Below are 14,304 nucleotides of genomic sequence, written 5' to 3' on the forward strand. Positions count from 1 at the left end.
GTGAATCAAGTAGTTTTAATTTGGTGGCATTGTTTGAAACAAAACCTAAAGCCAATATAAATTCTTAATTCTCTGCTATAAATTACAGGAGAAAAATTCAAGTTCGTATGTGATCAGAATTCTCTTTAATATGAATGCATGTGGAGTCTAATCTTGTATGAATTATTTTGATGTTTGCAAGGACACTTGATAAAAACTAAAATTGGGGAAACTTTAAATTGGCTGTAGTTGGATATATTATATATTTTTTAAAAAAATATGTATAAACATCCTGTTGGTATGTGACTGATACATAGGCCAAACATCTTAGTTTATGCTAGTTAGAAATCCATGCACAGCTACAAGACAAATGTAGTAAATTAACACTGCACTAGTATTCTAAATAACTGGAGTCACTGTAAAAAAAAACATAATAAATCAATTTGTTTTTAGTAAATGCAATAATAGTCTTTCAGATGAAATGAAGTACCACAAAGTATTAAAAAAGCTGCACAAAATCCAGTATCCAGAATGAATCTTTCAGTACCTTCGAGCAGTTTTCAAGTAACAGCTGCAATAGATGAGTACCAACACACTAATATATCATTAATTATATCATTTTAATGTAGGTAAATCTTGATGCATCTTTAAAAGTAAATTTTTCAATTTAATTGACAGCTAATAATTTAAAAACTAAAAATACATCAGTGTAAAGAGAAATGCCAAATTTACAGTTATTACAAACTAGTGAATGACATTGGTTATGCTGGATTGATAATAGCAAATGAGAAGAATAAGAGGCAATTTGGAATGAATTACAAAAATACAACTTGTAGTTACTTTTACTCTCACCACTTGTTGCTATTACATAAAATAATTGTTCTATTAATTTTTATGCAAATGTAGTTAACATTTCACAAACAGCCAGTTTGCAAAGTAACATATCTCTCACCCAGTCTAATTCAGAGCTAGCAAAAAAGTTTGCTCTGCAAAACTATGTAGAAAACAAATTACCTTCAAAGTCTGTAAACATTTTGAGTAATAAGCTGTTCTGAATTCATAGAAGTGGCAATTTCAATCTGACAAGTGTTCAAAGTTTAATAAACTGGTGCTCTAATTCATACTAGAACTGGGTTAAGGATGAAAGGTGAAATGTTTAAGGGGAACGGTGGTGAGAGTGGAATAAGCTGCCAACAGAAGAGGTGGTTACAGGTTCAATTTCAACAGTTAAGCAATATTTGTATAAGTACATGAAGGACTATGGTCTGGGTGCAGGTCGACGGGTCAAGGCATAATTATAGTTCAGTTCTCACTAGATGGGCTGAAGGGGTCCTTGTGTGCTATACTGTTCTATGACTTACTGAAGTTTACCTGGGAGGCTGAATTTATGCAAATGTAGCATTGTGCATTTTTCACTCTCCTTTTTATATGTATCCATTTTTTAAAATTTCCATTGTGCTTGGTTAGATTGTATGTATCATTTATCAATAGAAATACAACTTGCCAAATGCAACTGCCTATGGGTGCTTCACTTCACAGAAAAAAAGCTGCTTTCTGTATGTCTGTACTGCTGGGCAAGAATTGTATGTACAGTTGACAGGAAGTGTGCTTTAACAGATAATTCAAATGCAGTGTTTCCATGATGTAAAACTGTTCCTATTAATGCCTTGTCGAAGATAGAAAACATTGGAGAATTGGTACTAAAAGTGTCTAGTCTTGGTTTGAAAGTTTGCGCAAAATGAGTCACTTACTCGTCCTTTTTAATATCCACAATATCTTAAGCATTTTATTTCTTCTACTCTATTCCTATGTTGATTTTAAAACTCAGGGCATTGTAAGTTTTACATCCTATAACAGGAAGTGTATTTTTGGATGCGAAAAATGGCAGTTGACCTTTTTCTAGCAGATAAAATGCCCAATTTCCCATGACAGGAAAAGTGCAGTATTCATAAGCATGAAATAATCAAGACAAATGAATATTAGATCAGTACTTGGTACTTAAACATAGATTTGAAAACCAGTGTGGCTTTTAAGACCTACGACATGAAGGTACACATGCCGCAAATTTAGATTCACTTTCATAATATGATTAACTGTTCATTGAATTATCACAAGGGAAGTAGTGTGCCAAAAAGCATAATGTTAAGTTGCCTTGGCCATGGTACAGCTGTGAGATTTTAGTGCGTTGGTGGAGCTGCAACTCCAGGCATTACAGATTGAGTACCCCTTATCCAAAATGTTTAGGGCTGGAAATATTTAAGATTTTGGAATATATAATGAAATAGTTTGGGATCGCCATCATTTCCAACTCTGAATTTATATGCCACTGGTAAGCAGTCTTTGTCTTACACTTGTGCATTACACATATGTACTAATACACCTGTTCAGCATTATCAAGGTTTTCATCAGTGACAATCTTGGCAAATTCATTAATTTCTCTGCCTTGTGATGTAGACACTTTTACCTCAAATCTTTAAAAATAAAATGCCATGCCTTTTCATAAATTTCTGCAACCTGACTGCTGAGTATTCACAATTACCTTCAATTTTCAGTTCATTAAGATAAAGCTTTGTTTCATGATCAACATACATTCACTCCAAAGCTGATAAATCCACTCTTTCAAGACACAATCAAGATCTTCATTTTTCGCTTTATGCTGTTTTTTTCTATTTTATCATTTACATATGTAATGAACAGAAGTTAGATCACTTCTCAGTACTGTCTGGTGCGTAGAGAGCTCCGTATCGCTTAGGAAATTTCCCAGCGTTTATGGAATTTTGTATTTGTGAAATCACGTCTCAATAACATTTTGGAATTTCGGATCAGGGCTACTCAACCTGTATTATTTCATTAATAACCTACAAGTAACACAATCCTAGAGTTTCTTCATGCAAATCCCTTTGTACTTTGAGTTGGTTTGTAGGATATCTCCACAGTTGCAATGAAGCATTTTACAGCCTTTGTCCAAGTGGAACTTAATGACAGAAACTGTACAAAACTTGCAGTCATGCCAGGTTCTTCACGTTAATGTAAATAGTTTCCTCTTGGGCAAGAGGAACAAAATTACCCTCACTCGTTTTGTTTAAAGAATGTCCTGTTGTGATTTGCAGGAAAACAGGCTTCAGTTCGGTATAGGTTGGGTAGCTCATATGCCAAATTCTGCTGGCTGATACAGTTACGTTTCTTCTAGAAGAGGAAAAATCATGTTAAAGTTTGGACAAAATGTCAACTGTAATGCATGGAATGTTTCTTCCGTTATAGAAGCTAATGCACTGTGCAGACTTCTATTGTATTTACCACAAAACTATTCTGGGATTAGTCAGTTACCACCGATTTATCCCACCCCCAGAAAAAAGTCCAAATGAACCAAAGATATTTTCCCTTAAAACATGTTGATAGTGAACAGGTGACTGAGCAACTGAACTGTTAAACAAATTTATAAATAAAATTTTCATGGTTTATGTATGGCTTTGTGCTTTTACTTACATTCAAAAACGGTGCATTGATTGAATGGAGGAATCTGCAAACACCCCGAGACACGCTGCCACAGTCTTTTTCTGCCTGAATCACTTGTTCCTCCAGCATAGCTGCACTCTGTTCAACCATCTTCACAAAAATCTGACAAAGATAAACTTGTGGGTACTGTAAAACATTTAAGGCTAAGAATCTAATAATATTCACCTAAAAGCTGTATCTGGCTTTAATGTTGCTTTTGATTTCAGAGTTAAAGTAAATCCTATCAATGCAAAATAATCAGAACAGAAGAAGGTATAAACCAATTAAGCATAACAAAGGATTATACCCAATTTATGGGCTTGCAGACATAAAGTTAGCTACTGCTAGAAGTTTGTCTAAATTGCCACCTTCAGAAATAAATGCCTTTGTTTTAAACTGGATGGGGCTTTATTTTTAAACAGTTTCCACTTCTTGGTTATAATTACTCCACAAAAGGAAACATGCTCTTCACACTGATCATTTTCAAGAATCCGCAGGAACAAGCCTGGAAGGTTTGCCAAACTAATACGTGGAATGGGCAAGCTGTCTTGGAGAAAGGTGGACAGGCTGAGCTTATATTCACTGGAGGCCTGAAGAGAGACATATGGCTGAACTTTACAAATATGGCATGTTTCTATTTGAGAATCAGAAGTCATTTATTGAAGAAAAGACAATGTTTTCTGAGGTTAGTCTTTCAAACTTCTTTCCAATGCAAATGGAAGCAGATATTGAATATTTTTAAGGTAGTTGGATAACTGATAAATAAGGGGTAAAGGGTTACCATGGAATGACATGAGATTACAAATAATTACATTGGACAACAAAGATTTTGCTTCCTGAATACCTTCAGGTGTATCTTACAAATTTTGGGCTACTGATAATGAAAATCACCATGAAATTTCTCTATCATGCACGTTTAATAAACTTATGTTTATTATTTTAATTCATAATTCAAGTCAATTAAAATGTTCCCTACAATGTAAGCTGGTAAGTGTCCTATCTTGTCCAGGCATGCTTGGGCAGTGTAGCTGCTGCATGGCAGGACAGATTTTAGTAATAATTATTGGGTTCAGGACTGTAAGGATGGAATTTGCTATCACCAGGCACAAATTTCTATGAAGGATTTTGATATCTGAGACAGATGCTTCCCAAAATAACTGATGCCAAGATTAAGGAAAGCATTTTTATTGGTCTACAAATCAAACAGGTCATCAATGACAGGCAATTTGAAGACTTTCTAGTGGAGCCAGAGAAATTACATGGAAGGCATTCAAGGAAGTTGTTGAAATTTCTCTTGGCATCTACTCAGCACCAAACTATATGCAGCTGGTTGAAAGCATATAAAACCATGAAATGCAACATGTCACTAAAGATTCATTTTCTGCACTCTCATTTAGACGTCTTCCCTGCAAAACTTGGTGCTGTTCGTGACGAGCATGGTGAAACCAGGACATTGCGGTCATGGAGAAAAGATACCAAAGCAACTGGAATCCATCAATGCTGGTGAATTATTGTTGGACACTTAAAGTTTGAAACCTCAGACACTGAGTACAAATGAAAAATTATTAACAAAATATTTTAACTTAGTTGAGCTATTGCAAAGCATCAGCACCATTATGCAACTAAATGCATTATATTCAATAAAAGTTAATTTTTTGTTTCTCCAAATTCCTATGGAATGCAAGTAGTCTGAAATTATATTTGTGTTCATTTTCAAGCAGTCTTATAAAAAAAAATTCTGAGAAAGCAACACTTTAGAAAAAATTTGCTGTCCTGTGCAATTCCATAGTCTTTAATAAACAAGCTGAAGGACTGTGGCTTACATCAGCTAATCTGTGTGTATAATATGTCTGAGGCTGCATGAACTTGCTGCTATTACTGAATCGGAAAGCAGAAGGCAACACCTACCCCCTGGAACAAATAAGCAAGCAAGTCACACAGACATGGAAGATCTCAGGTACAATTACTTGTTGGTATTGATCACAAAAGAGGCAGCAATAAGTACTCAAAAACTAGTTTTTGTACCCAGACCAGAGGAATATTAGTGAAAATCTTGATCCTTTTCATGAAATTCTATGTTTTTGATTGGAAAATGAATGCGCGCTTGAGCAATACAGTTACAAATGCTCACCTGCCATGCATTTGGTAAATAATAGTGAATTATAATTAAATTTAGTTTTTTTGCTAAAGAGGGAAAACTAGAGGATAAAATGTAATTAACATTAAATTTAGATCTATGTATATGTTAATATATCATTAGTTTGAACAAACTTTCCTGTGTGAGCTATGACATTTGCCATTTCTATCCATTTTACTAAGATTGTGAGCAGGGATATGTTTAGAGAAGCACTTTAGGTGTAGCTTCATAAGATTGAGAGCATGTGAGAGGATAGTTGGGTAAAAGATCAAAGAATGCAAATAAAAGGATGAATGAGTCATTTTGGCACTGAAAGGGAGTTTCTTTTTAATCTCACCATGCTAAACAAAAATATTAACAGACAATATGAGGAAATACAGTGAGTTCCTTGCCTTTTTTAAAGTCAAATTTGACTGATCTATTACATTGTAAGGCAGATGGGACTAATTGAAGGTAAGGGGAATCTAAGCAGGGCTGGGTTTATTAAAGAGATGAAGGTCAAAAGCTATTTTTTAAAATCTATTCTAAAATGGCCTACTGACAATGTTCAGGCATTTTTAACCCTAACTCTGGTAATGCGTACAGTCTACTAAAGGCCTCACCGAGATATCAAAGCCCTTAGAACAAGAGTGGAAGCATGTCACCCTTGAACTTGAGGGATTGCAATGATTTTCATCTTTTGATGATGAAAGCTGTGATTTGTCTTAGAAGATGTCAAAGGCTGCCAGTCATTTCCTAATATAAGTCTTCAAAAAATTAACTTAGCAAGTCTTGTAGAACTAGTTGACTCCAATTTCATTACTCTATCATTTTAATGATTACTGCCTGAAAACATCCATTTCATTAAAGTTCTTAAATTATACAGACTTCAACATAATATCTTTAAAACTTTTTTTAAAAGTTGTCCACAATGTATATTACATGGTGTTATTAATGAACTGTAGGAATTGTAGATGATGTTTAAGATCTCATTTGTAATTAAATAAATGGAAGGAATCTGTGGACACCCTGGTATTGGAATTTAAAGCAATAAAATCACTTAAGGATATTAGGATTTTTATTAGAATGTATTAGAATTTTTTCCAACTGGCAACATATTATCGATTACTGGATCAGCTATAATAATCCGATCCAAGTAGCAATCAGGCATTCTGCCAGAGGAAAATAAAACTCACTCTGATTTCCTCTGAACTTTGTACCCCTGCCTTCTGTCCATTTTTGCATTCTGAGAAATGTAAAATTCCACTACAGAGTCTGTTGGAAACTAGTGCACATTTTTCAATAATTATTTCAATTCAATTTATAGAAATCTCCAACAACGTCAAATACAATCCTACCACAAAGCATCACACCAAATTCATTATTTGAAAGTATTGCTTAAAAAAATAGGGCTCATTTTTTGGCATTTAATCAAGTAAATTGATAACAAAAGCAGTCAATTCAAAGTCCTATACATGGCAATATTGATGCTGATGGAGCAACACAGTAGTGTTGCAGTTAGCAAAATGCTTTACAGTACCAGTGAGTCAGGTTTAATTCCCACTGCTATCTGTAAGGAGTTTGTACATTCTTCCTGTGACTGCGTGGATTTTCTGCAGGTGCTTCAGTTTCATCCTACTGTCCAAAGATGCACCAGTTGATGGGTTAAATAGGGGGTTGCTGGGCAGCATAGCTGGAAGGGCTTATTCTGCGCTGTGTTGGCACGTGGCCAAGTGGTTAAGGCATTCGTCTAGTGATCTGAAGGTCGCTAGTTCGAGCCTTGGCTGAGGCTGCATTTGTGTCCTTGAGCAAGGCACTTAACTACACATTGCTCTGCGACGACACCGGTGCCATGTATTGGTCCTAATGCCCTTCCTTTGGACAACATCAGTGGAGTGGAGAGGGGAGACTTGCAGCTTGGGCAACAGCCTTGCCCAGCTTGCGCCCTGGAAACTTTCCAAGGTACAAATGCATGGTCTATTGAGACTAACGGAGGCCTACTACTACTATTCTGCACTATATTTCACATTAGTATTACAAGGTTTTCTGTTTTGCAAAAAGGCAGCTGGACATTAGTGGAAAGGCCTGATTAACAGGGTATATATAATTTAGTTCAAGTTGAAATCTTAATCACGAACCTGAGTGCTTTCTGTTAGTTTTACCCATAAGTCTGTCTAATTGACAGACCTTTATTTTTATTGTACAGAAAGGAGTCTAGATTAGCTTAGTAAGATGATAGATGATAGTAGGGATTTGGGTTGAGGGAAGGGGAAATAAAAAGGATAAATCCAGTGTAACAGGCTAGCATACTGGGCAAATTCAAATTTCTAATCACAGAAGTATTTCTAAAAATGTGTCAGAGAGAGTGGAGGATGGGAAATAGACAGCAAAAGAATACAAAATCATTCTTATCCCATCTGCCACACAAATGCACTTCTGACCACTGCTAGCATTGCTTCAGTTCAATGTGAATATTTTTACAATCTAGCAACTGATCAGGTGCAATCTACTTGTTTCTGTGACTAAAATTATCTCAAGCAATTACATGATGAATTGAGAGAATGGAATGATGTATATTGCTTAGTGTTTGCAACTGTTTCTCCAAAATAACAAGGATGCTCAGCTTACATATATTCAAGTTTGATACTGTTAGATTTGTGGACATTTCAAGAATCAAAGAATAAAGGAATATTGAACTATGGAGTAAAATGGAGAATAACTTCTTATTTGACTGCGGAACTAAATTCAAGACCTAATAGCCTCCTCCTGTTCCTTGTTATTGTATGCTATAAAGCAGTAGACCCCAACCACTGGGCCGTGAAGCATGTGCGAGGAAACAATATGAGTCAGTGGTTGGGGACCACTGCTATAAAAGCCTTAAAGAGCAGAGGCAATGGTTTTATAAAAAAAAAACCCATCAGAATTCATTTAATATAGTTTTGTTTTCCAATTCAATTTTGTCATCATACATGCTTCATAAATCAACCAAAATGAGTGAGTCTTAAAAATTGAAGTTATGCACAATAATATTGTCTGAGTCATATTGTGTCCTAACTAAACAAGGCAATCAACACAAAATAAGAGAACATGGAAGTGTAACAATCATCTAAATCTGGTATTCCTAACTCATATAAGATTCACATGACAAGTCGTCAATCCATTTAAGGTTTTGAATTCTAATATTGTATCACAAAAATGCTTAAAAATCATTACAAACCTCCATTTTATCAATCTTAGAATATACCTCCTTCATTTCTAGTGCCTTGACCTTCAGTTTTGGTATACTTTCATCCAAAATTTGAGAGGAGTCATTTCGAATCTGAAAATACAGAAAATAACTTACTGTGTACAAGTAATTTAGCTATGGAATATTTTTATGAAATTGATATATAAAAATCTATACCTTTGAAATCTTTGTTCCCACTAGTTAATTTCTTCATTCAAATTAATGCCCCATGGCCTCTCAAGTTCTGAGCACTTCTTATACATAATCGCAGAATGGTGGTTTCTAGCTGGCTCATTTTCAACAGCACATACTTTTCAGAGAGTAAAATGACACATCTGCTTTCTAATTTTCTAGTCTAGTCTATAACTTTCTTACTCTGTACATTGATCACCAATTTCCATTGTGCAGCTTATCAGACATTTGCTCGTTAAAAATGAGAAAGATTCATTTTATTCTGTGCAAAGTACATTGGGATTATTGACAGAAATTGCACAAAAGTAGCAATATGTGTCATCTAAAAAATGCTTACACTTCGTATGAAACTAGAGAATGAAGTGGAACAGATTTGTTTTCTAAAATGCTTGAAGATGAAGCAAACTGTCAGGTACAGATCAAGTAACAAACTGCAGTGCCTGTACACATCTAAATGTAGAGATCACGAGGTTTGGATGTTAACCACATGCAGGCAGAATGTCTGAGCTGCCCTCTTTCTCTATATATCTACAATATGTTGGGTATTTACTCACTAAACATTCCAGAAAATGCAAACACACACCTTATATTCCATCTGGGTAGCCTCCAACCTGATGGCATGAACATTGATTTCTCTAACTTCCGTTACTGGCCCTCCTCCCCTTCTTACCCCATCCCTTATTTATCCCCCCCCTCTTTTTCTCTTTCTCTCTCTCTGCCCCTCTCACAATCACTCCTTGCCTGTTCTCCATCTCCCTCTGGTGCTCCCCTCCCCCTTTCTTTCTCCCTAGGCCTGCCGTCCCATGATCCTCTCCCTTCTCCAGCTCTGTATCCCTTTTGCCAATCAACTTTCCAGCTCTTAGCTTCATCCTACCCCCTCCGGTCTTCTCCTATCATTTCAGATTTCCCCCTCTCCCTCCCACTTCCAAATCTCTTACTATCTTTTCTTTCAGTTAGTCGTGACGAAGGGTCTCGGTGCGAAACGTCGACTGTACTCCTTCCTATAGATGCTGCCTGGCCTGCTGTGTTCCACCAGCATTTTGTATGTGATTCCAGAAAATGTTTGGGTTTGTCCTTCAAGTGCAAATAATTTTTAATATTTTAGTCTTGTTATCAAACTTGTAGGCACTAATATTTTACTTTCACATGTGGGGTTTCATTCTTTCAAATGCCAATTATTGTTAGTGATTTTTATTTTCCTTCTATTATATTCTTAGAACTGCATTTACATTGAATAAAATATACCAAGTATTAGCTCCTGATTTAAACACTATGTATCTCACCAAGGATTCTTCAATTTGGTTGGTTACATTGGTATGACTGCTTTTGCTGTTCACATGATCTAGACCCCAAATGAATGGTTCTGCAGCATTTTGATTGTTTAGAAATACCCTTCAGTGAATGCAAAATTCAGACTCTTATTTGTAATTATGTTACTTGTTTTATGCCAAGATGTTTTATAGGGAAGCTACAGTATTTAAGTGTGTGTACACTCTGGGCAATTATACACCTAAAAATAAAGTCAGATTAAGTAGTCACAATTAGGTGTGAGATCTTGTTTGATGCAAAACTCAACTGGACGACATTGCAACTTTCCGAAGGGAAATTTTGCCTCCACAGATGCTACTTGACCCACTAGGTTCTTCCAGCAGAAATCTCATCATCTGTGGTCTCCAGTCAATACTGTACATTCCCATAAGAATAGGAGTATACAAACATTAGGAAAGTGTATTGTCATATACTTTGGTAGAAGGAATAAAAGCTTTGATTATTTTCTAAACGGAGAAAATCCAAAAATCCGAGGTTCAAAAGGACTTTTAAGTCCTCGTGCAGGATTCTCTAAAGGTTAACTTTAAGGTTGAGTCGTTGGTGAGAAAGGCAAATGCAATGTTAGCACTTATTTTGAGAGGACTAGAATATAAAAACAAAGATGTAATGCTCTGCTGAGGCCTCACTTTCCTACACTATATTCAACTTGTTGCTTGTCTGCCCATTGTCCTAATCTGTCTAAATCCTTTTGCATCATTCCTGCTTCCTCAGTACTACCTGCCCCTCCAGCTTTCTTCGCATCATCTACAAATTTGGCCAGAAAGCCATCAATTCCATCATCCAAATCACTGATATACAATGTGAAAAGAAGTGGTCCTAACACTGACTTCTGCAAATCACCACTAGTCACTGGCAGCCAATCAGAAAAGGTTCACTTTATTCCTACTCTGTCTCTTGCTAATTAGCCAATGATCTATCTAGGCTAGTATCTTTCCTGTAATACCATGGGTTCTCATCTTGCTAAGGAGCTTCATATCTGGCACCTTGTCAAAGATGTTCTGAAGATCCAAATATCACGTGCCTTCAAGTATCCCGAAACCTCATCTTTAAAGATCAACTGCAATATATTCACAACCTCTGAGGTCAGGCTAACTGGTCTATAATTTCCTTTCTTCTGCCTTCTTCCTTTCTCAAAGAATGGAATGAAATTTGCAATTTTTCAGTCCTCCAGAACTATGCCAGAATCTAGTGATTCTTCAAAGATCATTACAATGCCATTACAATCTCTTTAAGCTACTTCATTCAGAATCCTGTGGTGTAGTCCATCTGGTCCAGCTGACTTAGACTTTCAGACTGTTTAGCTTCCCAAGCACCTTCCTAGTACTAGCAACTGCACTCACTTCAGCCTGACACTCTCAAACTTCCAGCATACTCTTGAGTCTTCCACAGTGTAGATTGATGCAAAATACTTACTCAGTTCATTTGCCATTTTCTTATCCCCTATTACCACCTCTCCAGCTAATTTATATTTATTTATTGTGATACAGAGCGGAATAGGCTGTTCCAGCCCTTCAAGCCATGCCATCCAGCAATCCACCGATTTAATCCCACCCTACGCACAGGACAATTTGCAATGACCAATTAACCTACTAGACTATGGGAGGAAACCCTCTTGGTCATGGGGAGAAGATACAAACTCCTTTAATACAGGGGAGGGAACTGAACCTGGGTCACCAGTACAGTAAAGTGTTTTGCTAACCAATATGCTGCCATGCCACCAGTCACGGCAGACTGATACCCACTCTCACCTCTCTTTTCCTCTTTTATAAACTTGGTATCCTCTTTGATATTATTGGCTAGTTGACCTTCATATATCATCTTTTCACTTCTTATGGCTTTTTTAGTAGCCTTCTGTTGGTTTTTTAAAAGCTTTTCAGTCCTATAACTTTCCACTAATTTTAGCTCTATTATAAGCCCTTTCTTTTACTTTTATGTTGTTCTGATTTCCCTTGTCAGCAATGGTTGTGCCATCTTGCCTTGAGAATACTTCTTTGGGATACATATATCCCGTGTCTTCTGAATTGCTCCAAGAAATTCTAGCCATTGCTGCTCTGCTGTTATTCCTGCTAGCGGGCCCTTCCAATCAATTTTGGCTAGCTCCTCTCTCATGCCTCTGTAATTCCCTTTACTCCAATGTGATACTGATATATTTGACTTTAGCTTCTCTCTCTCAAATTGCAGGGTGAATTCCATCAGATTATGATCACTGTCTCTTAAGGGTTCCTTTACTTCAAGCACCCTAAATCAAGTCCAGTTCATTACGCATCACCCTATCCAGAATAGCTAATCCTCTAATGGGCTTAACCACAAACAGCTCTAAAAAACCAATTTCATAGGCATTCTACAAACTCTCTAGGGATCCAAAATCAGCAACAACCCGATTTTCCCAATCTACCTCCATATTGAAGTCCCCCATGATTATTATAACATTTCCCTGTTGACATGAATTTTCTACCTATTGTAATCTGTAGCCCACATCCTGGCTAATGTTTGAGGGCCTGGTATAGTCTTTTGACATTTGTAGTTTCTTAATGCTATCCACAATGATTCTACATCTTCTGATCCTATGTCACCTCTTTCTATTTCATTTTTTACCAGCAGAACCACCGCACTCCCTTTGTCTACTTGCCTGTCCTTTAGATGCAATGTGTATCCTTGGCTGTTAAACTCCCAACTATAATCTCCTTTCAGCCATGACTCAGTGATGCCCACAACATCAAACCTGCCAATCGATAACTGCGCTAAAAGATAATCTACCTTATTTTGTATATGGCGCACATTCAAATATAACATCTTCTGTCCTGTGTTCATCACCCATTTCGATTGCAACTGACTGCAATTTTGCCCTATCATCTGACTGTCTTTCCTGACAGTCTCACTACACACTGTCTCTGCTTGTATACCAACTGTCCAATCCTCAGCTCTATCACTGTTTCCCATCCTCTGCCAAATTAGTTTTAACACCACCCTCCCCCAATCCATCCCGCAAGGATATTGGTTCCCCCTCAGGTTCAGGTGTAACCTGACCTTTTTATACAAGCCATACCTTTCCCAGAAGGATCCATAAATCTGAAACTTTGCCCCATACACCAATTCTTTAACCACACATTCATCTGCCATATTATCCTATTCTTACCTCCACTGGCAAGTGACACAGGCATCAATCCAAAGATTACTACCTTGGAGATCCTGATTTTCAACTTCCTACCTCGGATTCTAAATTCTCTCTTCAGGACCTCCTCCCTTTTCCTACCTATGTCATTGGTGCCAATATGTACCAAAAATTCTGGCTGCTCACCATGTCCTTTTAGAATGCCCTTCTTTATAATCATATAAATTATGTAATTACCCTTCTAAAATTGGGGTGAATAAATTGGCAATGTTCTGCAATTCTACTACATTTGGTTTAGAAGGTGTTGTTGTAAAACGTACCATGTCAAGCATTCCACAAAATTCATCCAATCGAATTAACATTTCTTCAATGCTCTCCGTAAGTTCCTTAGCCTGCACATGGAAAAACACAAACTGTAAAAATCAATTGGCATTATTCAAAGAGCAGGAAGTTCTGTGTGCTCAAACTAACAATTTTCAACCAATATTATAAAACTATGCAAAATCATTCAAATTTATGTAGAATAGTTTACATATTATTCTCTGAAATGGTGGAAGAGTCAGAAACAATTAATGCATTTAAAAATTCCATGATACACACATAATATGTCCTGCAAGGCTACAGACCAACTGCCAGGAAGCATGATAAAATTAAGCTCTCTCAGAAAGAATGGACAAAATAGTCACAATAACCACTTGTTCTGCTGTAAATTTTGATAATTATATTAAGAAATTAAAGAATGTGAAGAACTCTGTAAAGACATCAGTGTTAAATCTATGTAATTCACAATCATTCATTTTAACTTACAATTCAATTTTAATTATTTTAGCCATGCAATAAAAAGGACTTATTCAA

General features: G+C 36.4%; 1 protein-coding gene across 4 annotated transcripts in view; it reads right to left on the minus strand.

Annotated features, from left to right (window-relative positions):
• Nucleotides 1-580: 580 nt before the first annotated feature.
• LOC132399767 (circumsporozoite protein-like) overlaps nucleotides 581-14,304 on the minus strand; it is a 38,369-nt gene continuing 24,645 nt past the window's right edge. For 2 of the 4 annotated variants that reach the window (XM_059980498.1, XM_059980496.1), the window contains 4 exons: nucleotides 13,770-13,841; nucleotides 8,808-8,909; nucleotides 3,466-3,597; nucleotides 581-3,165 (listed from right to left, as the gene is read on the minus strand). In XM_059980498.1, the coding sequence (XP_059836481.1) occupies nucleotides 3,049-3,165; nucleotides 3,466-3,597; nucleotides 8,808-8,909; nucleotides 13,770-13,841 (423 nt within the window). In that variant the 3' untranslated portion in view covers nucleotides 581-3,048. Of the gene's footprint in view, nucleotides 3,166-3,465; nucleotides 3,598-4,887; nucleotides 5,019-8,807; nucleotides 8,910-13,769; nucleotides 13,842-14,304 lie in introns of those variants that run through there. The other 2 variants (XM_059980497.1, XM_059980500.1) reach the window with 2 other exon arrangements.

This window comes from Hypanus sabinus, chromosome 9, assembly GCF_030144855.1.
Source record: "Hypanus sabinus isolate sHypSab1 chromosome 9, sHypSab1.hap1, whole genome shotgun sequence".
NCBI classification, from domain to species: domain Eukaryota; kingdom Metazoa; phylum Chordata; class Chondrichthyes; order Myliobatiformes; family Dasyatidae; genus Hypanus; species Hypanus sabinus.